At 56.6% G+C, this 23,548-nt stretch overlaps 2 protein-coding genes across 6 annotated transcripts in view; one reads left to right on the forward strand and one right to left on the reverse strand.

The window, feature by feature from the left end:
- Nucleotides 1-16,393, forward strand: part of ADAMTS14 (ADAM metallopeptidase with thrombospondin type 1 motif 14) — a 38,712-nt gene extending 22,319 nt beyond the window's left edge. For 2 of the 5 annotated variants that reach the window (XM_054207167.1, XM_054207168.1), the window contains exons 7-22: nucleotides 2,904-3,009; nucleotides 3,238-3,381; nucleotides 4,337-4,469; nucleotides 4,589-4,702; nucleotides 5,497-5,645; nucleotides 6,175-6,350; nucleotides 7,192-7,325; nucleotides 7,541-7,664; nucleotides 7,795-7,875; nucleotides 8,032-8,195; nucleotides 8,911-9,076; nucleotides 10,480-10,612; nucleotides 10,783-10,990; nucleotides 11,697-11,823; nucleotides 12,269-12,355; nucleotides 13,089-16,393. In XM_054207167.1, the coding sequence (XP_054063142.1) occupies nucleotides 2,904-3,009; nucleotides 3,238-3,381; nucleotides 4,337-4,469; nucleotides 4,589-4,702; nucleotides 5,497-5,645; nucleotides 6,175-6,350; nucleotides 7,192-7,325; nucleotides 7,541-7,664; nucleotides 7,795-7,875; nucleotides 8,032-8,195; nucleotides 8,911-9,076; nucleotides 10,480-10,612; nucleotides 10,783-10,990; nucleotides 11,697-11,823; nucleotides 12,269-12,355; nucleotides 13,089-13,423 (2,381 nt within the window). In that variant the 3' untranslated portion in view covers nucleotides 13,424-16,393. Of the gene's footprint in view, nucleotides 1-2,903; nucleotides 3,010-3,237; nucleotides 3,382-4,336; nucleotides 4,470-4,588; nucleotides 4,703-5,496; nucleotides 5,646-6,174; nucleotides 6,351-7,191; nucleotides 7,326-7,540; nucleotides 7,665-7,794; nucleotides 7,876-8,031; nucleotides 8,196-8,910; nucleotides 9,129-10,479; nucleotides 10,613-10,782; nucleotides 10,991-11,696; nucleotides 11,824-12,268; nucleotides 12,356-13,088 lie in introns of those variants that run through there. The other 3 variants (XM_054207169.1, XR_008467166.1, XM_054207170.1) reach the window with 3 other exon arrangements.
- Nucleotides 16,394-17,568: 1,175 nt separating this feature from the next.
- LOC128911114 (steroidogenic acute regulatory protein, mitochondrial-like) lies at nucleotides 17,569-21,491 on the reverse strand. The gene is made up of 7 exons (XM_054205396.1): nucleotides 21,428-21,491; nucleotides 21,043-21,165; nucleotides 20,161-20,306; nucleotides 19,017-19,175; nucleotides 18,074-18,258; nucleotides 17,775-17,868; nucleotides 17,569-17,673 (listed from the first exon to the last, which is right to left on the reverse strand). Exons 1-7 carry the CDS (start codon nucleotides 21,489-21,491, stop codon nucleotides 17,569-17,571), a joined length of 876 nt encoding a protein of 291 aa, XP_054061371.1.
- Between the last annotated feature and the right edge of the window lie 2,057 nt (nucleotides 21,492-23,548).

Consider the following 23,548-nt stretch of genomic DNA (forward strand, 5'->3'; position numbering starts at 1 on the left):
GTAGGCTGCAAATAAACCTCTGCCCTTCAAAGAGAAATGCCTCTTGGTGGTGGACAGATGGGTTGTAAATTATTAATTGCTGCTGCTGAAGCCCTGTCTAAACCAGAAAAGTGCCGCGTCCCTCTGCAGCGGGCGGGCATGGAGGGCTTTCTGGCCCAGGCTGGAGGATGCTTTTGCTCAGATTTAATTTGTTGCCCTGTAATCACCCACCTTGGAGCAGGCTGGTGGTCCACCTGGAAGGTCAGAGAGGCTGAAGGCAGGTAGGAAATGGTCCATAAAGAAGAATAAAGCGCGTTCAGAGGAAGAAAGAGACGGGCTGGTGTCTTGCTGGTATGGTGAGGACGTGCCGCTTCTCCTGTGTGCACGTCTGGTAAGCGTTTGCAGTATCTGGTAAGCATTTGCAGGCAAATCTAGTCTTTACCAATTAAATTTTTTCCAAGTAGTCACTTCTTGCCATCGTTCTCTGTGGAGAACCCTTTACTTCTTCCTGTTATTACTTAGAGAACTTGATTCTGAGAGACCAGTGTCTGCCTCCCTGAGCATCCACCTTTTCATATTCCTTTGCCCCATCTCCTGCTCAGACATCCACAGCCCCTTTAGTTGGGAATTTTGTCCCATTTCCATCCTCGGCAAAATATATTTGCTCTCCCCTTGTCTTGAAGACTTCCCACATCTTTGCTCTTTCTTGTGGCAAGTTGCGTGGGGCGGAGGAGAATCTTTTAAAGTGATTTATCCAGGATTTGAGTCGCTACTGTTATGGCTAAACACAATTATCTGATTCTGTCTCTCAAGCTCTTAGTTTGGCCCGTTACTTTTTGCCTTCCTTTTGACCACAGAGCCCGTTGAGCACGTCACTTCTCCGCTGTCTTTCTTAAGGTGTTTTAGTTTATTTGTTGGTTGGAGTAAGTCTCATTGCCCACTTGAGTGTGGGGAAGATGAAAAACAAATGCTTCCCCCAGTAAATAAAACCCAGAGTGTATTTATCGAAGCTGCTTTGGGAAGATCCGTGTCATTGCGGAGGCTTCTCTGAGGTTGCGTGATGCTCTGCAGGCAGAAGCGAACTCGCTCTGCATGTAATGAGAAATCGGGGATTTATTTAATCTTGGGCATTTTGCTCAGCCACTGGGGTTCATCCGACCTCCCTCACTTGGAGCACAGGCAAAAATGCATCCGTTGCTTCCCACAAAATACCATGTGGGTGAGCCCTTCAAAAGTTCCTGTCTGGACTTGTTGTGAGAAATTAAATTATTGTGACGAGAGAAGTTTCCTTTACAAGTTCCAGTGCAGGTGGACACCCTGGAAAATCTCCACTCAGCTGATAAATAGAGATACCAAGGGAAGTGCTTGCCCCAAATCCCCTCGGTTGTGCCTGTTGTGATGGTATCTTCTGGGTGTCCAGTGGTGCAGCACCAACACGTCCCTTGTCCCATCAGGCATCCGATCCGCTTGGTGCACCCACAGAGTCGCCTGCTGTCGGCTTTAGGGCAAAACTGTAGGAAACCTTTTATTTTTTGCTTTAATCTCTTTTCCTCTGCTAGCTGCGTGGTGCTGCGACCCACCCGCTCGTTTGGCTTAGGAATTAAGTGCAATCACATCCTTTCCTCTCCGCCCTCTTCCAGGGCAATTAGTTGCCAGACGCTGCCTCGGTGTGGAGCAAGTGGCCCAGGAGGATGGTGATGGGTGGGCTCCGTGAACGCTGGTTTTGGCCAGGGTGTGTGCAGGAGGGCGGGCGTAGGGGTGCGAATCCGCCCTCAGCTCATGGGCACCCCTCTCCTGCTGCAGCTCAGCCCCGCTCTTGGCTCCCCGAGCTTTCCTCTCAGAGCGTCCCTATCCCCCGGGGCAGAGTTATCCAGCATGGTCCTGCCCTGCTTTTTTTGCCTCTCGGACCTGTAAGCCTTTCCTTCACTAATTTCCTTCCCCTTGATGCCAAAAAGGGTCAGTCTTTAAAAAAAAATTAAAAAAAAAAAAACAAACTGGGAAGTGAATTCTAGAAGGTGCCAAGGAATTAATTGAATTGGGCAGAAATAATGCGTGGGGGGAGTAAAAAAAAAAAAAAGAAAATGAAAATAAAGCAAAATAGAGATGATGAGGTGTTGCCGAAGGGGTGGGGGGATGGCTTCCCTGCCCGCAGCTGCCCCACTGCACTGCACTTGGTCGAGGGCTGGGGGTTGGGGAGGTGCATGGTGCTCCCCGGCTCGCTGTGGGGCTGGTTGGGTGCATGTGGGGGAGCATCGCAGGGGTCCCCCATAGCCTGCGGTGAGCAAGGCTGTATTTTTGGCTCTGGGTGGGGGGGACACCTCACGCCTTGTGTTCTTCTCTCTTCTTTTCCCCTTTATTTTTTTTTCCTAACAAAATAGGATGCGGGGGATGCCGCATCGACAGCGATAAAGCACCTGTGGGTCCCTCGGCTACCCGCTCGCCAGCCGAGGTGCGTTGGCACGAGGGCAGAGAGATGCCGGCGAGCCCCAGCATAACCTCAGCCTGGTTTTTGGCACTGGCTGCCGTCCAAGGGACCTGGGCAACTCCTCCTCCTCCTCCTCCTCAGCGCTTTCCTCTACCTTTTCTCCTCCCGTTGCAGCGAAGCCTCGCGCAGAGCCGGGGTCCCTCTTAAATTTGCCTTGTGCCAGACCTCTGTGAGGAGGAGGAGCCGGGAGAAGGACAGGAGGCTTCACAGCTCCTCCTCTGCCCCACGGCTGGAAGAGATGTGGGGATGCTGGTGGGCATCACCAGCAAGACAGGAGTCTTTGAAGGCGACCAGATTTGCCTCCGGCAGGCCAGGCTGTGGTTTTTTGTGTTTTTTTTTTTCTTTTTTTTTTTTTTTTATTTTTTCATCCCCCCCCCCTATTTCTCAAAGGTTTTCTCCCTCCTCTCTTCCTCTCTCCTTCCCTTCTTGCTTGCCGCAGGCTACGCACCGGTGACGGGGATGTGTCACCCGCTCCGCAGCTGCACCCTCAACCACGAAGACGGCTTCTCCTCGGCGTTCGTTGTTGCCCACGAGACCGGCCACGTGTAAGTCGTGGGGACAGAGCTGGCTGTCCCCTCCGGTGGCTTTTCCCCTTGCTCCGGTGGCCTGGTGGGGGCAGCATCACCGTGGTGGCCGGGGCGGGACAAGCGTGGTGGTGCGTCTTTCTTTGCAAAAGGGACTTTCTGCTGGCACAGGTGTGTGCACCCCCGCGGAACGGGTGGGTGGGTGGAAATACCCCAGGAACCCGACTTTACACCAGCTTTTCCCCCCAGGTTAGGCATGGAGCATGACGGCCAGGGCAACCGCTGCGCCGACGAGACCAGCATGGGCAGCATCATGGCACCGCTGGTCCAGGCCGCCTTCCACCGCTACCACTGGTCCCGCTGCAGCAAGCAGGAGCTCAACCGCTACATCCAGTAGGTTGATTTTAATCGGGGACGGGGGGGAGTGTTCTCCCTTGGGATGGTGAAGCTCCTGCGCGAAGCAAGCGGTGCACAGGCCGTTGGGGTTGCTTGTTTTGGCCAGAATAGCAAAAACGGGTCCTTGGGAGGTTATTTTCCCTTTTTCTTCTACTAACAGCTTTGGTGCCTTGCGTGAGTCTGAACTGGTTTTGGGCTGCGGGGGCAAACAGGAGCCTGATAAAAGCTGGAGATGTCAATGGAGCAAGAGTTTGCAGAAGCTCCGTGCTGGTGCAGCCCAGCTCCAGATCTCAAATGCTCTTGCCGTTTGCTTCGGGCAGCCTGCGTGGCTTCCCCTTAAGGCTATAAAATCATAGAATTATAGAATCACAGAATGTGTTGGGTTGGAAGGGACCTCTAAAGGCCATCTAGTCCAACACCCCTGCAGTAAGCAGGGACGTCTTCAACTAGATCAGGTTGCTCAGAGCCTCATCCAGCCTGGCCTTGAATGTCTCCAGGGATGGGGCCTCCACCACCTCTCTGGGCAACATGTTCCAGTGTCTCACCACCCTCATTGTAAAGAACTTCTTCCTAATGTCTGATCTAAACCTGCCCTGCTCTAGTTTAAAGCCATGTTGTGTGCTACGTAATAAAAAGATGTAGAAACGGGCCAGGAGCTTTCTGGGCATTGAGGCCAAGAGGAGTAGCAGGAAAGTGGGTGGCGGGGAGGGCGGCGTACCCACCAGCACCAGGGTTCTGCGTCCCCTAGGGAGATGGAGGCAGTGGAGGGGTGCTTCTCTTTGGGGGACTCTGCGCAGTTGGTCTTTGCTGGGAAGAGGTTTTCCAGCGGTGGGTAGTTAGCGTCAGTGCCGAGATCATTCAGATTTCTCAGTGTCTGAATTGGGAGAGGGGGCTAGGGGTGAGGGAAGGGGTGAAGGAGGGAAATCCTCTCTGCGTTGCCTCTGCCCTGCAGCTCCTACGACTGCCTCTTGGACGACCCCTTTGAGCACCAGTGGCCCACCTTGCCCGAGCTGCCGGGCATTAACTACTCCATGGACGAGCAGTGCCGCTTCGACTTCGGCGTGGGCTACAAAACATGCACGGCGGTGAGTACGGAGTCAATGCAGGTGGTGTGCCCCCACCCCGGCACCCCCAGCCACCCGCTGCGGGGGCAAGGAGGCACCTCCCCGCTGCCATCCCAGCCCAGCTCCTCTCTGCTCCCCAGTTCCGCACCTTCGACCCCTGCAAGCAGCTTTGGTGCAGCCACCCGGACAACCCTTACTTCTGCAAGACCAAGAAGGGACCACCTTTGGATGGGACCGAGTGCTCTCCAGGCAAGGTAGGGGCTGGTCCTGCCTTGGGAGGGGACGGGGACACTCTGCAGGGCAGCAGGCGCTGGGTGCCCAGTTTTTAGCCGGCGTTTGCTTCTTGTATTCCCCAGTCTGTGCTCCGAGGAGGACTTTTGTGCTTCTTCTGGTCCGCCTGCTTCTGTGGAGAAGCCGGACTTGTGTTGTCACCTGGCAAAAGAGTGATGATGTCATTGCACGTCCAACCTCGTGGTGTCATCAGGCTTTTACGTTAGGCTCTTTTCGCGTGCCCATTAGCACTGTATGAAAATGTGGATACGTTGGAAAAGCCCATGTAGTTCTCAAGCGGTTCTTTGCTGGAGAAGGGCTTGGTGTAAAGTATCCAACAACTTTTGATAAGTTTCTGTATAAATCCCAGCAATCTCGCTGAAGGTGCAGCCTCCTCGAGTGCTGGTTCACCAAAAGCTTCCTAAATTAGGTTTTTTTGAATCACGTACAGATGTGTTACATGTCTTGCTGGCACGTGGCTCCAGAGGACTGCAACATCTGGGCTGGGAGGTCCTCGCTTCAGGCCCATCATGGGTTTTTCCCCACGGCTGGAGTTAAACCCCACGTCTGGGTGCCCATAGGGTGACGCTGCAGCTGGTCCTGCTGCCAATGGGAGGGACGTGCCTGAGGACATGATGAAGAGCATGTTTCTCCCATGCTTTGCAAGCTGCGAGGTGTTTTTGTAGTGCTGTGGGTGTAGGAGGGATCTCTTTGCTGGTGCTGAGTGCTTTGGAACAGGCAGGCATGGAGCTTACCCCTGTTTCTCCTCCCTTCCTAGTGGTGCTTCAAGGGTCACTGCATCTGGAAGACGTCGGAGCAGCCCTACAGCCAGGACGGCAGCTGGAGCTCCTGGTCCAGGTTCGGCTCGTGCTCCAGGACCTGCGGGGGAGGCGTGCGCTCTCGCAGCCGGAGCTGCGACAACCCACCGTACGTTGGTTTGGGCTCCTTTTAGTTGGGGCAAAACTGGAAATGGCCAAGAGCCAGAGGTTTCTTGCTCTTCCTCTTGTGCACTCTGTTGGCAAGGATGGGGACATCTGCTCCTGCCCGGGCTGTGCCAGGCATATAAGGTCTCTGGGGAGACCTTATAGCCCCTTCCAGTATCTGAAGGGGGCCTACAAGAAAGCTGGGGAGGGACTTTGTGCAGGGGCATGTGGTGATAGGATGGGGGGTGATGGCTTCAAACTGGAAGAGGGGATGTTTAGATGAGATATTAGGAAGACGCTTTGGCCCAGGTTGCCCAGAGAAGCTGTGGCTGCCCCATCCCTGGAGGTGTTCAAGGCCAGGTTGGATGGGGCTTGGAGCAACCTGGTCTGGTGGGAGGGGCAGGGGGTGGCACTGAGTGGACTTTAAAGTCCCTTCCAACCCAAACCATTCTATGATCTGGGTGCTGAGCTGCATCATGTTTGAACAGCATCCCCCGCTGATGCTTTTTTAACCCACCCACTTTATTTTCCAGCCCGGCATACGGTGGGCGCCACTGCCCGGGAGCCACCTACGAGTATCAGGTGTGCAACGCTGAGGAGTGCCCGGGGCCCTACCAGGATTTCCGTGCCCAGCAGTGCTCCAAGCGCAACTCCTACTACACCCACCAGAACAGCAAGCACGCCTGGCTTCCCTATGAGCATCACGACGGTGAGCGGCGGCAGGTCCTTGCAAAGCAGCAGTAGCCAAATTGTCTAACCTCCAGAGGAAGCCATGCTGGTGGCCATCACCACGGGATGTGAAGAGCTGGGTTGTGAAGAGCTGGGTTGTGAAGAGCTCCTCAGCTGGAAACTAGAGCGCAATAAGCCAGCATCAAGCAGCCAGGTCCTTAAAATCAGTCTCCTGTGCTCGCCCTCAGGTGGCACGTTAGAGGAACCCAGGTGTTGGCTCTGGTTCCTTCTGTCTCAACGAGCACCAGTTGGTGGGCTGAGAAGATCAGCCCATGTTGAAACCTCTCCCTGCTCCTCCTGCGCTAGTAAGAGGACAGCCCTTCACACTGGTAGCCAGAGATAAATCCCTTTGCGCTACTTTAAAAGTTTTATCTGTGTGCTTTGGCACGCAGAGGACTTGTTTTCCTTGGAGGGGGTGAGATGACCCGCGCTGCCTGCTTGCTCCCGGAGCCGCAGCGGGGGGGAGCGTGCCGCTCTGGGCTGGGCTGGGAGCCAGGTCCTCCTGCCTGGCTTGGTGTTCCTCCTGCGCACAATGCCTCTTGCATTGCAGCGTCACGTCGCGTGTCCAGTCCGGTTGCCTTCTCTCCATTTCCTGAGGGTGCTGGGCAAAAGCGCAGGCTCTTGAGCAGCAAACGGACGCGGCCGAATAAGGCGCGTGAACACCCGGGCTTTGGAAATCTGACTACGCTGAGGTGTACAAGCTGAGATGGGTTTCTATTTTCAATTGCCCTAATGTATTTCCGCAAACCCCGTTTTTTCTTCCCCGTCCCCTTCCCCCCGCCCCCGCCCTTTTTCCCCTTTACTTTTTTATTTTGCCGCAGATGCTCAGAAGTGTGAGCTGATCTGCCAGTCCGAGGGAACGGGGGACGTGGTCTTCATGAATCAGGTGGTTCACGACGGTACCCGCTGCAGCTACCGAGACCCCTACAGCATCTGCGTCCGCGGCGAGTGCGTGGTGAGGAGCCGATGTCTGCTGCGTCACCGTCCTTGTCCCTTACCTGTCCAGGAGGCAGCTTGTGTATCCCCTCGACCCACTGTCCCTTGGGGACGCATGTCTTAGCCTGGGGACCGACCTTGTGCGCAGCAAAGGGCGATGGGGATGGCGGAGCGTTGGGATGGGCTTGCAGGAACGTAACCCCGTGCTCGTCTTCTCTTCCCCACGGGTGACAGCATGTCGGCTGTGACAAGGAGGTCGGCTCCCTGAAGCAGGACGACAAGTGCGGGGTCTGCGGCGGGGACAACTCCCACTGCCGGACGGTGAAGGGCACGCTGGCCAAGACCCCCAAGCAGCCGGGTGAGCGGGTTGGGCGGGTTTGGGAGAGGGATTCAGTCAAGGTCAGCTGAGTTCACACATAGGTGCATGTCCAGGTGGAGCAAACTCTCTCTTTCTCTTCCCTCCATCCTTCCTCCCTCCCTTTCCACAGGTGTTTTGAAGATGTTTGAGATTCCGGCTGGGGCGAGGCACCTTCAGATAGAAGAGATGGAGCCAGCATCCCACAGCATTGGTGAGCACACCGTAGTTTACCTCTCCCTTCACCCGCTACCTCTTTCTCGGCCCTGTTCTGACGATTCCCACCCAGAGGGTCTTGTTTGGGTCATTCCAGTCCTTCAAAGGTGGTAACCAGAGGAAATGATGTTGAAATACCTCCTTTCTCCTCCAGCTGTTAAGAATCAAGCCACGGGTAACTTCATCCTTAACGCCAAGGGCAAAGAAGCCAAAAGCCAAGTGTTCATTGAGATGGGCTTGGAGTGGGAATACACCGTCGAACATGGCAAGGAGAGCCTGAAAACCAGCGGTCCTCTGCATGAGGCCATCAGTGTTTTGGTAAGCCTGGCTGATGTCTCTCACCCAGCCATCACCAGGGCTGTCACCCAGGGATGACTGTCACCCAGAGGTGTGGGGAGAGGAGATGGTCTGCGATGGGATGTAGGAGGCGATGGAAGGATTTTGGTAGAGAAAGGGCATAGGGCATGGCATTAAACCCAGGGAAGTGAGCTAGCCAAATGGAAGGGGCAATGGGCTGCGTGCAAGAATGGCCTGAGGACACAGTGCTTGGGTGTTTGCCTTTGAATCCAACTGGATTTTCCTCTGTGCAGTAATTGCTTACGACTCCGCGTCTCATTTTAGTTATACTGGTATTTGGGGGAGTTAGGAATTGGGTTCCCTGGGTGCCCAAGGAAGGGTAGGTCTGTGCTCCCGTCCGTCCCCGCAGCCGGCGCTGGCTTTGGGCGTAGACTGTGGTCCTGCAGGTCAGAGGAGAGGCCAAGGGCATGCCACCCAAGGCTGGAGTTGGGATCTTTGGGCAGCGTTTTTCTCCACAGCTGGAGAGGTACATTCCTGAAGGGTAGACTCTGTGTTCAGAGCCCACCTAATCATGTCGGAGGTAGTAACTGGGTTTGTTTCTCCTACTCTTGTACTGTACCACGTGGTCATCGTTCACTTCTTTTTTTCTTTGATGGCCTCCTCTTCTCTTCCTTCTCCCATGGCATCATTCCTTCCTCTCCATCCCCCTCTCTGATTGTCCTCTCTCTGCCTGCAGGTCATCCCTCAGGAGGAGGAGGCGAGGAGCAGCCTGATGTACAGGTACATCATCCACGAAGACCTGCTGCCCATGATTGGAAACAACAATGTCCTGCTTGAGGAGATGGATTCCTACGAGTGGGCCCTCAAGAGCTGGTCTCAGTGCTCCAAGGCGTGCGGAGGAGGTAGCTTTCCCTTCGTAGCAGGCCACGGCACGGGCTTGGAAGGACGCTTGGGGTACGTTAGGCAGCACGTGAACCCTTTGGGGCATCTCTGGCTTGGAAACACGCAGATGCCGTTTGAAATCGTTTCTCCTTAAGATGACAGATGGCAAGGCTTTAGACCTGGACCTGATACCGCGTGGAGGCCTGGCTTTCTTCTTCACACCCATACCCACGTTCTTTGCACCTCTGTAATTTGGGGGATCGACCATGAATGTTAGAAACCATTATTGCAGAGCAGTTTAGAGGAGCATTTTAGCCAGATTTCTTACAAAAACAGGCTTATGCGATCACGTGTGCGTACCTTTGCCTGTCCATGTACCTTCTATGAGTTTTGAATTTGTTGGCTGGTTTTAACCCGATTTGAGCCAATGGGCAGTGATTTTGCAGATGACTGCTCCTAGAGCTTGCATGGAGATAGGTGGGGACACACCAGTAAGTGCTGTGTTGGAGGGCAGGTAGCTCCTGGCAGAGTTATTGCTGGATCATTCCCTCTGTCAGGAAGCACGTGTGCCCCCATGCTGGCACCAGGGTGGGGGTTTGCTGATGAAAGTCTTGCCTTGGGATCTGATTTTGAAGCTGCTCTGAGCGGGTGCTGGACCAGAGCCCTCCAGAGGTCACCTCCAACCTAACCCCACCCTCAAGTGATGGAGAAGACCTCGTGCTTTCACCTCGCGCCATCCAGCTGGCGGCTGGAAGATTTTGGGGCTCGCAGAGCTGGAAAGCGAGCCCTCGCGGGCTCCTGAGACCTTGCTGCAGCAGGGCTCGCGGCAGGGCAGCCGGCAGCTCGTGGTTAAGGCTGGCTTAGCCCCGGTCTGGTTGGCTCCCAGGCCAGCGCAGCTTCTTTACGTTCCAGCAGGGCTTTGGCTGGGCTTGCCACACACTGCCATTTCTGCCCCCTTGCCCCCCCCACCCCCCACCCCGCCGCCCCCTGGAGAAATAAAGGCAAATCTGGAGATTTGCCAAAGGCAAATCTGGAGATTGCCATCTCCATCTGGAGAAATAAAGGCAAATCTGCAGCTCGCTCAGTGCTCGTGGCTGTGTATCCCCCAGGAAACTGGTGTCTTGACCTGGGTTTTTAGGAGAGCAGCTTGGGGGAAGGAGCGGGGAGAAGGCTGAGTGCTTCACCCTTCTCTGTGTGGGCACCCCAGGGCAGCCTGGGTGACCCCAGGAGGCTGGGGGGGAGGTGTCCGGCACCCACAGGAGCATCCTCGGCAAGCCTTGGTGAAGCACTCCTTGGGGTCCCACCTGAGCGGTGACATCTGAGAGCATGCATCCCAGCAGGGATGCAGGAGAGGGATGGGGAGCCGGTGGGACCCCATTGCCTCCCCACCCATTCTCTTCCCCCCGCTACTCCGCCTTCCCAGGCATCCAGTACACCAAGTATGGCTGCCGTCGGAAAAGCGACAACCGGATGGTGCATCGAAACTTCTGCGACAATGGCAAGAAGCCGAAGCCGATCCGGCGGCGCTGTAACCTCCAGGAGTGCTCCCAGCCAACGTAAGCCTGTCCGTCCCCCGCCCGCCCCTTGCCCCGTGCTCTCATCCCCTGTGATATATGTATATAAATACCTATGGAGGTTATTTAGGGCTGCGTTGGGAGTGTGTTGGCCACTTCCCGGCGCTGGCGTCACCTTGTAACATCTTCCATGTCCATCCCCGCGTTGGCAGGTGGGTGGCGGAGGAGTGGGGGGCCTGCAGCAAGTCCTGCGGCAAGCTGGGGGTGCAGGCGCGGGCGGTGCAGTGCGTGCAGCGCCTGCAGGACGGCACCAACCGCACCCTGCACACCAAGTACTGTCCCGGCCAGCGGCCCGAGACGCGCCGGCCCTGCAGCCGACTGCCCTGCCCCGCGCAGTGGAGGACGGGCGCCTGGTCCGAGGTGAGGAGCATCCCGTCACGGCAGGGTCGGGAGGAGGAGGGGTATAGGGGCAGGGAAGGAAGGGCCAGGTGGTTGTAGAGCTGGCTGGTCTGGTGGGGATTGGGGGTAAGGGTACAAGAGTGGGCAATGTGACGTTTTCACCGGGGTTTTGGGGGAAAACTCAGAAGTTAGGCAGGCTATAGCATCCCTGGGCATCCCAGCGGGGAGGTGGGGCGGGTTTGCTGGAGAGGGGGAGGGAAAGCCCTTAGTAGAAAGCAATATCCACCCGAGAAGTCATCACTTTATAGCCCCTTCCAGTCCCTAAAGGGGCTCCAGGAAAGCTGGGGAGGGACTCTGGATCAGGGAGTGGAGCCATGGGACAAGGGGGAATGGTTTTACACTGGAAGAGGGGAGATTGAGATGAGATCTGAGGAAGAAGTTCTTTGCTGTGAGGGTGGTGAGCCCCTGGCCCAGGGGGCCCAGAGAAGCTGTGGCTGCCCCATCTCTGGAGGTGTTCAAGGCCAGGTTGGATGGGGCTTGGAGCAGCCTGGTCTGGTGGGAGGTGTCCCTGCCCAGGGCAGGGGGTGGCACTGGGTGGGCTTTGAGGTCCCTTCCAACCCAAACCATTCCATGATTCTACGATGTGCAAATACTTGCAAATACTTGGCTGTCGGGGCCTGCCGGCTCCACCCACCCCATCCCTGACTGTCTGTCTGTCTGGGCGCAGTGCTCGGCGAGCTGCGGGGAAGGCGTCCAGCAGCGGCAGGTGGTTTGCAAAGGCAGCGAGAGCGGCGGGCGCTGCGAGGGCGACAAGCCGGAGACCGTGCAGGGCTGCCACGTGGCCCTCTGCCCGGGTGAGAGCAGGAGGAGGTGGCACTCGCAGCAAGGGGACACATTGGTGGGGACCAACCCTCTCGTGCGCCTCCAGCCCATCTCGGCTGCGGGGGGATGCTGGTAAAGGAGGTCGTGTTGAGCATCCCTGATGCTGCTGTCAGAGAAAGGGTTAAACGCCAGCCAAAATGTTGGCCCTGATATTTGCTGTAGATGGGTTTGGGTTTTCTGGTGGTTTGGGGATGCGAGGGGCTGGGGGTACGGTGGAGGTGGGCACCTGGAGTTCATCTCGAGGTTTTTTGGGTGGTTTAAGTGCTGGGCCAACCCAGTGCTCCCCAAGGGACCTCGTTTTTAAGGAGATTCCTTTAAACAACAAAAAGAATATCTCCCACCAAATCACCTTCCTGAGGTATTTTGAGTGTCTCCCACCTCCCGTGGCGGCTGGGCATCGTGGTGCTCTCTCCGCAGGGAAGCTCTCTGGTGACCACAGCATGCCCAAAGGCCAGCGGGTGCCCCAGGACGGACCCAAAAACCCCGTTAGCAAGATCTCCTCCCGTAAGTCTCCCTGCTTGGGTGAGGGCAACGCTTCCCGGCATCACCCTCCCGAGGGGCTTCTGCAGCCCCCTGCGGGAAATGCTGGCAGCTGGGAGGGAGGATGCACGTCCAGCAGCGGTTTTGGGGTGTTTTACCCTCGGCTGCAGCATCCCCGCCGCCGCTGCTTGCGAAGCCTGCCGCTCGGTTGCCATCTCCTGGCGTCTGGGATCTTGCAGTTCCCACTGCCTCCGGCTGGGCACCGTGTTGCCTCCCAGATTTTATGCCGTTTCCTTTTTTTACCGTGAACTTTTTTCAGCCTCCCGTGTTTAGGAAAGGTGGGAGATAGCTTCTGGCTTTTGCTTGGAGCAAGGGGTTGCTTAGGGCTCTTTGTACCCGGGACGAGATACATGACGATCTGATTTAAGATGCTGGTTTGGAGCATCCCTCATGTCTTTCTAGATGCTGGTTTGGAGCATCTCTGCTTTTTTGGAACATTTTGGAGCATCCCTTGCTCTCTGCTTTTTCTCCCGTGCACAGAAACCTCAAGGTTTCGTTTTCCAACTCCCTCACCATCCCCCCCACTTCCACATACGAGCATTGCCCAAAATTGCTGCCCTGGGACAAAGAGCAATAGCAGGTTTGGCATCACCCTGCAAGGGGGCACCTCACGTCCTTTGGGACCATCGGGAAGGTGCAGGGGTGGGAGCCTAATGCCACGTTCATCCTTGGTGAAGCTGTCCCTGTCCCTCTCCAGGGGAGCCGTGCCTCGGGGACAAGTCCATCTTCTGCCAGATGGAGGTCCTGGCCCGCTACTGCTCCATCCCGGGCTACAACAAGCTCTGCTGCGAATCCTGCGGCAAGAAAGCCTCCTCCACCACCGGCTCGCCCCCGGCCACCGGTGCTCCCCTGGGATCCTCCTCTCCTAGCCCCGCTCCTCCGCTCTCCTCCAGCCCCACCGCCCCTGCCCGGGGGGGACGCGGTGGGGACCCCACCCTGGCTCCTCGGACTGAGCCAGCCACCGGCGGAGGGATGCCTGGCAGTGATGCTTTCCCCAGGGGACTGCCGGCCCTGAGCGAGCCGGGCAGGTAACCCGCTCAGGACCACCTCGCCGTGGGGCAGGGAACACCTCTCGCCTCCCTCTCCTCCTCTTCCCCTCTTTTTCCTCTTCCTCCCCCGCCTCCAATTCCAGTGGTGTTCACGGGTGGCACTGCCGGGTTTGGAAACTACCCGGCTCACACAGAAATTCCTGGGAAAACCACTTTTTTTCCCCCCGTCATGTTCCGCCCCCTCCCAGCCCTTCAAGCTGTGGCATTTGTTTTTTTTGACAGCGCCACGGAAAATAGGTGAAAAGAGGCGGGGGGGGGGGAAGCGACAGCGGCTCAGCTACGGGTAACTCCCTGTGGGCTGTTTCCTTCCAAGGTGCTAAAAAGATTTGGGGGAGGGCTTTAATGTCGCTTTTTCCTTCTCCCTGCCCCAAGCAGCAACACAAGATGCTGGAGAGGAGGGTGCCAGCTTGGTGGTTTGGAGCTTGGGGAGGATAATGGGAATCTGGGGCTGGGGGGCAAGCAACCGGAGGGAGGTGGCAAAAAGCAGGGGGAAATGTCGGGAAATGCCCAAACTGCTGTCCCAGGCTGTCCCTGTTGGGGGAGATGGTTTGGGAAACGTGTCTGGAGGTGGGAGATGGAGCATGAAGACCGCAGACCAGCTTCTGTCCTGCGTTGCAGGGTAGGCAGGGGATGGTCCGCGCAACTTGGAGCAATAACAATCAGGTCAAAGACCAAAAATACTTTGAAAAAAAATGCCTGTCGCCCAGCAGTGACTTTGAGCCCTGGGCCAGCCTTGAGCTGATACCGATGCCCAGCCTCCCCCGGCGGCCATGAGCCGCATCCCTGCATCCTTGTACCCAGTGCCTGTGGGGCATCAACACCTTTGGGAGGGAAATGGGGGTGACTGGGAAGCTGGGGGTGGATTTTAGGGGCAGTTGCAAAGACCGGAGAGAGGAAGATTCATCCACGTCCTTTTTATGGCATGTGGGGGGGGTGGGGGTGGTGATTAATGCTGTTAAAAAATATTGTGCCAAGTACTAAACGTTATGCACAGCACTTTAGGAGCCTGGGGCTGCTCGGTGTCGGGCCAGCTGCAGGCGCAGGGGCTGCTGGAGGAGCTGATGGTCCTCAAAAGCTCCCCAGGAGCGGGGTCAGGCAGCCGGCCCTGTCCCCGAGGGGCGTCCCTGAGGGGGCTGCCCTGGTTTTGGTGCTTAGGGGTGTGCAGCTCCCCCACCCCAGGCTGAGGGCATCCGGCACCTCCAGGTGGGGTGGGCAGGAGGAGGTGAGCTCCCCGTGCGGGATGAGTGCTGGTAGGGAGCAGGTTTTGGGGACGGAGAGGTGGAGTCCGGAGGAAGGTGAGGCTCGGCCGATAGACCGGTTTGGCATTGTGAAATGGGATCTCTTGGGAGCATGTATGTGGCATGCATGCATCCGCTGGTGCTGACGGTGCTGCTTCCCTGGCCATCTGAGGAGCAGGACGGGACATCTCTAGGGGCAGTGCTTGGTGAGCTCTTCGGGTGCCTGGGCGGCTGGGGGTGCTCTGGATGCCTGCGGGTTTTAGGGCACGCTGCTGTTGGAGCCTGGTGCTTTCAGTGCCCTGGGTGCCGGGGCAGAGCACCGCATCCATAGCACCCGTGTGGCTGCAAGGAACTGGAGGTCGGGGCGTCTCGGAGGAGCTCACATCAGTGTGGAAGCTCCCCTCAGCTTTTGCTTGGCTTGCAGCAGGGGAGGGGTTGAAGGAATGGAGGCCTCCGTGCATTCCTGACGTTTTAAAGCATCGGACTCTCCCTGCAATGCTCCCGTAACGGTACAAAAAAGGGCTGAAGAGATGTGAAGAGGGCAGCTTGTGCCACCCTTCTGCCTCTGGATCGCTGTCGAGTCAAGGCTGGATGAGCGTTTTTCTGACTCCTCTTAAAAACACTTGAGGCTGGAGGTCCCTTGCCTGTGGTGTGAAGTGGGCTTCACGGAAGATGGAACAAAAGCCATGCGTCTGCCTGATCCCAGCGACCAGCACCTGGGAGCGGATGGATGGAAGGACGCCCACGAAATGCTGCGGCGGGATACCTGGGTCTGGGGCGTGTGGGTGTCAGTACCCGCAGGATGGACGAGATGCTGGGGTTCTACCAGGGCAGGATGCATCATCCCTCGGACCGCTGCCACCACCGCCCTGCCCCTTGCCATCCTGTCTGCCAGCACTGCCATCTGCGGAAGAGCCAGCAATTCCTTATTGTGCCAAAGATAACGCTTCCTTTACTCTTCCAGGAGCATCTCTCCCCGGCGGTGCGGCGCGGGGTGGAAGGGAGGTGCCCTCTCCTGCTGCTGGGACAGCCCTGGGCTGGGGCAGGACTGAGCTTGCTTTGCCTTTTCCTACCCAAAGTGTGGTTTTTTTCTCCAGCTTTCAGCCCCCTGCCCTATCGCCTCGGAGGCATTGAATTAAAACAAAACTTTCGCCCCTGAAAAAAAAAAAAACGGGCCATGATGTCTCCGGGGTGCAGTATAAGTGCGTGCGTGCTCGTTCCTTCCTCCCCAGATTCTTGGCGGCACCCACCCCTCCCTCCGGTTCTCTCCTGGGCGATTAGTGCTTTTTATTTTTTATTTTTTTTTTCCGTTAGGAATATTTGCGGTGGTTCCTTGCCGTACCTCGGAGGAGAGCTGCGTCTCCCGACCTGCCGACCCCCTTCCCACCCTGTCCCCGGGGTGGAGGGGGGGGACACATTGGGGCACGGGGGCTGCGTTGCAGGTGCTAACCCCTGCTCTAGCCCAGAGCGGCGGGCCACATTATTTAAAGCCAGGTGCTTCCAAGCAGGGATTCGGTCCTGTCCGCGGCTCATCTGGTCCCCCCCGGCACCCCCCTCGGGCCGGGCAGATGCACCATGTCATTCCTGTGATGTAACCGTGTCCAGTGTTACCCTGATGTATAAAGATTTGTACATACGAGATTCAGAGCTTTTTAACTTTTAATATTTATTAATTTTGTTGGGTTCTCTTTTTTTTTTTTTGAACTCTAACATAATGTAAAAAAAAAAATTAAATCCACATCAAAATCTTTCTGTCGATTTATTTGGGGAAAATAGGAGTGTGACCTGTCCGTGGCTGAAATGGATTTCACGTAGAGAAATTCACATTTCACCTCCTTATTTTGTTTCGACCCAAGCCTTCCTCTTTATCAGCCAGTTTCCCGTAGTGGTTTTGAGTTGTTTGGTTGGGTTTTTTTTCCACCTTAAATAAGACAAAGACCCAGTAAAACCCCCAGACGTATAAATTACGAGCATCCTGCAATCACTGTAATAACATTTCATGACCCCCAGCTGCTCTTGCCAGCCTTGTTTATAGCTGCAAGAGTGGTTTTATGGCACCACGTGCCTGTTCCCAAGGGTGCAGGACGATGTCGGGATCCCTGGACCGGCCATCCCTGCTGCTGCTGGGATGGCTGGGGATCTCCCGGGGATCCTCCTAGGGGAAAACCCACCACGGGGTTTATCATGCTGCAGTGACGAGCTCCCCTGGATACGTCGTTCCGGAGGGTACGATGCTGCTCCGTCTTCGTTAGCTGCTTCCTCATCCCCTTCCCCGTTGCAGTACCCAAAGTTGATTGAAAAGGATGGGGAAAAGCACGTTTCTGCCCACCCAGGACGCGGCTTTAGTGCCCTATGCCTGCACTGCCTGTGCCCGCTACCGTTGGCATAGCAGGAGGAAAACCTGTGTTTATACAGAGGTACACGCGCATAAATATATAGCTTAGCCAGGGAAAAAATAAATATAAAGATGTGATACTGCCTCAAGCTGAAAAGAGCCCCCAACTTGTGCTTACAGCCGACGGTAAGGTGATAAATAAAGAGCGCTGAAACCGGGGCAGGGCTGAAGCCGCAGAACGGCGATGGCCAACGTGGGGGTGCGTTGGGGCAGCCCCCCCTGGCCCCGGTCCCCTGTGCATGGTGGCGAATGCCAGCTACCACTGCTGCTGACGGGTGGGGGGGTTTTAGGCACCCCCTTGATGCGGGGCTGAGTGCTGCCTCCATCCATGGCAGATGCTCCACTCCATCCCCGCAGCACGGTGCTGGGCGAAGGGGGTCCTCCGCGCTTGGTCCATCGGTGGCGGCTGCGGCTCCTCGGCAATGAGGAGGGTGAGGAGGGGCCGGAGCGCGTCTCCAGCTCGGGCCGTGTCCCTGTCCCATCTCCTGCCGCGGCTCAGGGGCCCAGGGGGGGCGCAGAGAGGTGCCGGCGAAGGTGCTTGATGAAGTCCGCTTGGGACCGCGGCAGGAGGCGGCGAAGGACAGAGGTGGGGATCCAGCCCTTTAGGGGGAGAAAACACCCCGAATGTGGTCAGAGAGGGTTTGGGGTGCCCGTGCCGGGGGAGGAGGGCGCATGGCCCCAGGTGACGGGGTGGCACTTGCCTTCAGGTCCATGCTGAGGAGCCAGGTGAAGTGGGTATGGCCGGGGTCCCCCGCCAGCGGCTGCAGGACGATGCAGCTCAGCCGGGACTCGGCCCTGCGGTGGGCAAGGGACGGTTAGGGTGTCCCCCGCCCCGGGTGGGGGGAAAACGGGGGGTGAGGAGATGCCAGAGCAAATGCAACGGGGAGGTAGCTTGTGGTGTGCCTCCCTCGCCATGCCTGGCTGCGGCCGTGCTGTCCCCATCCCGCAGGGACACAATACCCCCGTGAGGGTCACTTTTGGGGGGTGGGGATGTCTTTACCTGATGCACCCTTCCTGCGAGGGCAGGGGCTTGACGTGAGTGGCTGTGCCCACCAGGTAGACGGCAGTCTCCCTCCTCCCGCAGTGCCGCACACTGACAAAGTCCCGCTGGCCCACCAGGTTGCCTGGGCTGGGAACGGTGACCTCGTGCGTCACCAGCGTGTCCGTCCCTACACGCTGCAGCACCTACCAGAGCAGGGATTAGGCTCCTTCTGGTTATCCCTGTGGGGACATCCCCACCACCCCCTTACTCCTGCCCAGGGGACGTTAAACCACCTTGGGGACAGCAGCGTGGGGTGGCAGCACGAGCAGAAGCAGCAGCGAGGTGGGGGCTTGGGGCTGGCGCCTGGTGACAATTAAATCCCCACCTATTAAGGCTATTGAGGGGGAAAGCGGGTGATTTTTGCAGATTTTTTAAATCTGGGGTGTCGCTCTGTATGCTATTTCATTCTCTGAAGGGAAGGGAAGTGGTAGCAATAAATGAGCAGGGGCTGAGTAGCATCTGAGCCGGCATTTGAGGCGGGCAGCTGGCTTAGGGATACGCTGCGATTTAAGGATATGCTGTGATTTAAGGATACGCTGTGGTCTGGGAGCTGAGAAATCAGGCAAATACTCAAAAGAAGCCCAAGTCAACTCATAAGCTTCCTGGGGGGTGCCCCTGTGGCGTGATATATTTGGTTTTGCCTCTTTTTTTTTTTTTGAGCTGTCTAATTCCCGTGAACGTTTTCTCGCCTGATATTAAAGCCTGAGCAGCGTCAGAGTCCTCCAGCGCGGAAAAACCTCTGTGAACAGGCATCATGCGGAAAAGAGTGCTTGGAAATGCCACGTTGCTCAACGCTTTTGCAGGGGTGCAGAATTAGCTTTAATACTCCAGCGATCTTAAAAGCCTTGATAAATATGATTTTTTTGGATGCTAGCAACCCTGGCATCACTCGTCACTTTACCTTCACCCGGCTGAGGGTCGGGTTCCACTGGGGCATTTGCTCAATCCTCTCGAACAGCTCGCGGTGCAGCCGGGCCACCGGCACGGCCAGGACCACCTCTGCCCGAAACACCTTGCCCAGCCCGGGGAAGGCGGCGCTGGACACGGTGGCCCCGGTGTCCTGGGAGAGCAGAGAGCATCCACCAGCCCCAGATATCCCAAGAGTCATGGGCTACGTGTTGAAATGCCTTGCTGATAAACCATCCCAGTCCTCTTTTTTTACTCGCCAAATCCGCAAACAGCTTAAGGAACAAACACCGTAAATCACAGAATCATGGAATGGTCTGGGTTGGAAGGGACGGGACCTTAAAGCCCACCCAGTGCCACCCCCTGCCCTGGGCAGGGACACCTCCCACCAGACCAGGCTGCTCCAAGCCCCGTCCAACCTGGCCTTGAACACCTCCAGGGATGGGGCAGCGACAGCTTCTCTGGGCAACCTGGGCCAGGGGCTCACCACCCTCACAGCAAACAATTTCTGCCTCAGATCTCATCTAAATCTTCCCTCTTCCAGTTGGAAGCCATTCCCTCTTGTCCCATGGCTCCCCTCCCTGATCCAGAGTCCCTCCCCAGCTTTCCTGGAGCCCCTTTAGGGACGGGAAGGGGCTCTGAGGTCTCCCCAGAGCCTTCTCTTCTCCAGGCTGAACCCCCCCAGCTCTCTCAGCCTGTCCTCACAGCAGAGGGGCTCCAGCCCTCCCAGCATCTCCGGGGCCTCCTCTGTCCCCGCTCCAACAGCTCCATGTCCTTCCTGTGCTGAAGACTCCAGAGCTGGACGCAGGACTCCAGGTGGGGTCTGACAAGGGTCGCAACTTGTTGGGTTTCTCTGCAGAAATGCTCCTGGCTTTCCCCAGGAACACGGTTATCTGAGTTTCCCCTTCCAAGCCTTTTCCTGCTGTCTATTCACCTCGCAGGTTTGCCTGCGAAGGGGCTTACCGAAGGCTCGCCTGCAAGCCCTCTTTGCCGTGCGTGCTTTTTGCGTGGCCCGCCTCCTGCACCCATGGGAGCAGGAGGAAGAGGAGAAGTGAATCCCCCCTCCCCAGAACTTGCTTCTCCTCCCGAGAGCTTTCCCGGCATGCAGCAGCCAAGGCACGGGGGCGGCCGGGCTTTACCAGCACGGTTTCTGCCTGCCAGCCCGTGTGCTTCTGCAGGATGCCCAGGGCTCGCTGCAGGGCCATCTCTCCTTGGGTGATGTAGGAGAGGTCCATGACGGACAGCCGGCTGGGGATGTTGTCTCCATCAGGTTCTGGGCACCCGGCTGCAGGAACAAGGCAGAGCAACGTGAAAATTCCCTGTGCCCCCCTCTCAACCTCAAGCTCTGCCTGTGCACGTGACTGTGGGTACAGAAGTGGAAACGGAGCTGGAGCCTCGGGTTTTGCTGACCCAAAGCCTGGGCTCGTACCACGCAACCGGTCCCCTGTGAGGCTTGGTTGCGGAAAACCTTGCTCTCAGGAGCGTCCCAGGCATTCATTTGCGGTGGAAAAGGTTGGAAAGCTTTTGAAATTGCTTTCCAAGTCAGTCCCCAGTAACACCGTGGTACAAATTGCACGCTGCTCAGGTGTTATTAACATTGCACAGGCAGCCTTTGGACTAAGCCACGCTTTGAAAAAAAAAAACAAAAACCAGATTAATTTGCCAATTTTCAAGTCTTTAGGGAAGTGGTGGAACGAGAGACACAGCAGACATGCAACAAAAGACTGATAAGTGCCCGTAACCTCTGCTGAAAGCTTCGGCTGCCTGAACAGCCAGCTAATGCGATTTACCTTCCCAGAATCTCAGGGGCTCCCCGCTAACTCAATTTGCCATTGGTACAGGGAATGCTTTTAAACTACCAGAGCAGGGAGAAGACAATTAACTCTGTCCCCTCAAAATAAGGCTCAAATCATACGGATTTGGGTGCATTTCAATACACATTCCTCCATCCCTTGTTGCCAAGGGGGTTGTGAGCAGGGCTGGGAAACATGGTGGTACCCAAGCGCCCGGGCTGAGCTTACCTCTCTCATTCCCCGTCAGCCTCTGAGTGTAATGAGGAATTTTGGAAGGCAGGAGACGGGATCCTCTCACCACCAGCCCTCTCACCTCCTTCTGTATTGCTGCAAGGGCTGCTAGCTTCAAGCCTAGGGGAGAAATGCGTGGGTCCGGGTGAGCACGGAGCGTGCGAGGAAGATGCCGGGGTGCCCTGCATCTCTGCTGGAAGGTCATTTGCAGCTGAGACCAAAACTACCCTACGCAGGGAGGAAAATAGGTGGCATAAACAGGACACCTCCAGGGGAGCACCTCCCAAGGGGATGCCCCTCAGGTGCAGGCTCAGCATTTCCTCCAGGACCCTCTTTTCTGCGGGTTGTTCCCGAGGCTGGAGGGAAGGCGAGCAGTACTTACCAGGTGGGTGGTGGAGGTGGTCGTGGGTGATGCCACAGCACAGCTTGAGGGTGGCTGGCAGCATGGTGGGGGAGCAGGGCTGCCTCCAGCACCACACTGCATCCCGCCGCCCCTTTATAGCCAGCCTGAAGGACGGCACCTGGTGATAGGACCACGCTGCCAGATAGCAGCTGGGAATAAGGAGTACTCAAGGACAAGGTGAGCCAGAGGTGGGGCCAGAGGGAAAGGCCATGCTTCCCTCTGAATGAGGAGTCCCTGCCTTTCATAGAATCATAGAATCATAGAATTGCTGAGGTTGGAGGGGACCTTTAAGATCATCAAGTCCAACCTTTAACCTACCCTGACAAAAACCACTTCTAAACTGTGTCCCTAAGTACCACATGAACGCGTCCCCAGGGTACGGCCCAGATGGGACACTTTAGTGGTCCCCAGTGCCACTTGATGGAGGAATGTGGTGGCAAACCCCAGCTGGCAAAGGCAACTAGTGGCACGGAGGTGCATGGAGGGAAGGATGGGGTGGAAGATGGCTTTGCTCCTTGTTAAAGCCATGCTTATGGAAGGTGGGTCTTCTCCTTATGGAAACTTGATAGAAGTTACGGTGGTAATTGCTGCCGTTGTTAACTCCTTAAGTAACTCCTTGTTTGCCTCTTTCCTACTTTATTCCCTCCTGGTCGCCATCGGCAGACCTTGCTCGCGGTCATGGTGGGACCACTACATCTTGTGGCGTCAAGTCATTCAGTCCTTCCCTTGGGTTTTTAATGACCCCTCTTAAAGGGTTAAACACAAAACCAACTAGGTCACTCCTCAAAACACAGCTGCTCTATCCCTCTGGCCTTTCGCAACACCTGCTTTGTCAAGTGCTTTGGAAATCCCACTTGAGTTTTACCATGGAAAGGCTCTTCCACTGTATGTACCCGAGGGGTGGGATGCTTCTCTTGGCATCGCTACGGCTCGTTTGACCTTCAGTCTCTGAGGCTGCAACTGCCAAAATACTTGGGCAAGGAGGCCAGGAGGGATTTTATGCTTTAAAAAGGAGGGGTGAGACTTCAAGGCTTGCCATCTGGTGGGGTTGTGGCCAGCAGTGATGGGAACAGTCCTTCTGCAGACCCCTGTCCCCCGGCAGCTCTGGGGCTGTCACAGCGGTGATGGGGACCGTCTGGTGAATCTCTACATTAGTGCATGGCGCTTTAAAAAGTGTATTATTAGGAGCAGAGTGGCAAGAGGGACGCCTGCGGATGGCTTTTGGGCACGGCAGAATAACTGCGGCGGGGGGTAATTGAGTGAGTAGGAGACACAGTGGTAGGAAATGACTGTTTTCACCCAAAGCTGACAGAGTTAGTGTGGTTATTCACTCTTACTCTCTTGGGGATGGAGTGGGGGGAACAGTTTCCTAGTAAAACTTCAGCTTTATTTCCCGTGGGTTTTGGCCCTGCTGTGCCGGAAGGATTTATCCCAGCCCTGGGGACTTACTCACTCAGTTCCCCCAGCTTCTCATCTGCTTCACCACCCAAGCCCTGAGCTTTTTTCCCCCCCACTCTGGCTTTTCCCGCAGGGATAACCCCATGGCACAGCACCCTGTGGCTTGCACAGCTGTGCCCTGTTGCACCTTCTCAGCTTTCTCCTTCTGTTCCTGATGGCTGGGTGGGTTATAACAGCAACCCCCTACCAGCTCCAGCTCCTGGCATGCTCCCCTGCTTATTGCCATCTGCTCCAGGGTGACTTTCTTAGGTGGTGGCACCTGGACAAGTCCCTGGGTGCATGTCCCAGGCGCGTACGTGTGAGGTGCGTGGCCCCAAGCAGCTGCAAGCTTTGCAGGAGGGCTGGGGAGGTTCGCTGAAGCCTCACTGCAGCTCTACGGGAGCTTTGCCATCGCCAGAGCTCTCCCTTCAGCGCTGGGATTTGCACCGCTGCTCTGGTGAGTTGCAAACCGCTTTTTCTGGATTTTTTTCACGGGGTCTGGGGAGCCATGGGGGCCTGGCAGTTAGAAAATACAATACTTTCCCCCCACCCAGCCCCCACAAGCTGCCTAGGAAGGGGAGAGCCGTGGATGATGAGAGATCTGCCCCGGTGCTTTCAACACGCACCTCCGCTGGCTGCCAGGGAGAGCGGGTCCCACTGACG

Source organism: Rissa tridactyla, chromosome 6 (genome assembly GCF_028500815.1).
Source record: "Rissa tridactyla isolate bRisTri1 chromosome 6, bRisTri1.patW.cur.20221130, whole genome shotgun sequence".
NCBI lineage: Eukaryota > Metazoa > Chordata > Aves > Charadriiformes > Laridae > Rissa > Rissa tridactyla.

Coding starts and splice junctions, on each gene's coding strand:
- LOC128911114 (XM_054205396.1), bottom strand. CDS start 21,491: ATGCTGCCAGCCACCCTCAAGCTGTGCTGTGGCATCACCCACGACCAC. Junction 21,166..21,427: donor CCACCTCCACCACCCACCTG/GTAAGTACTGCT, acceptor TTTCTCCCCTAG/GCTTGAAGCTAGCAGCCCTT. Junction 18,259..19,016: donor CGACCCTCAGCCGGGTGAAG/GTAAAGTGACGA, acceptor CTGCTCTGGTAG/GTGCTGCAGCGTGTAGGGAC.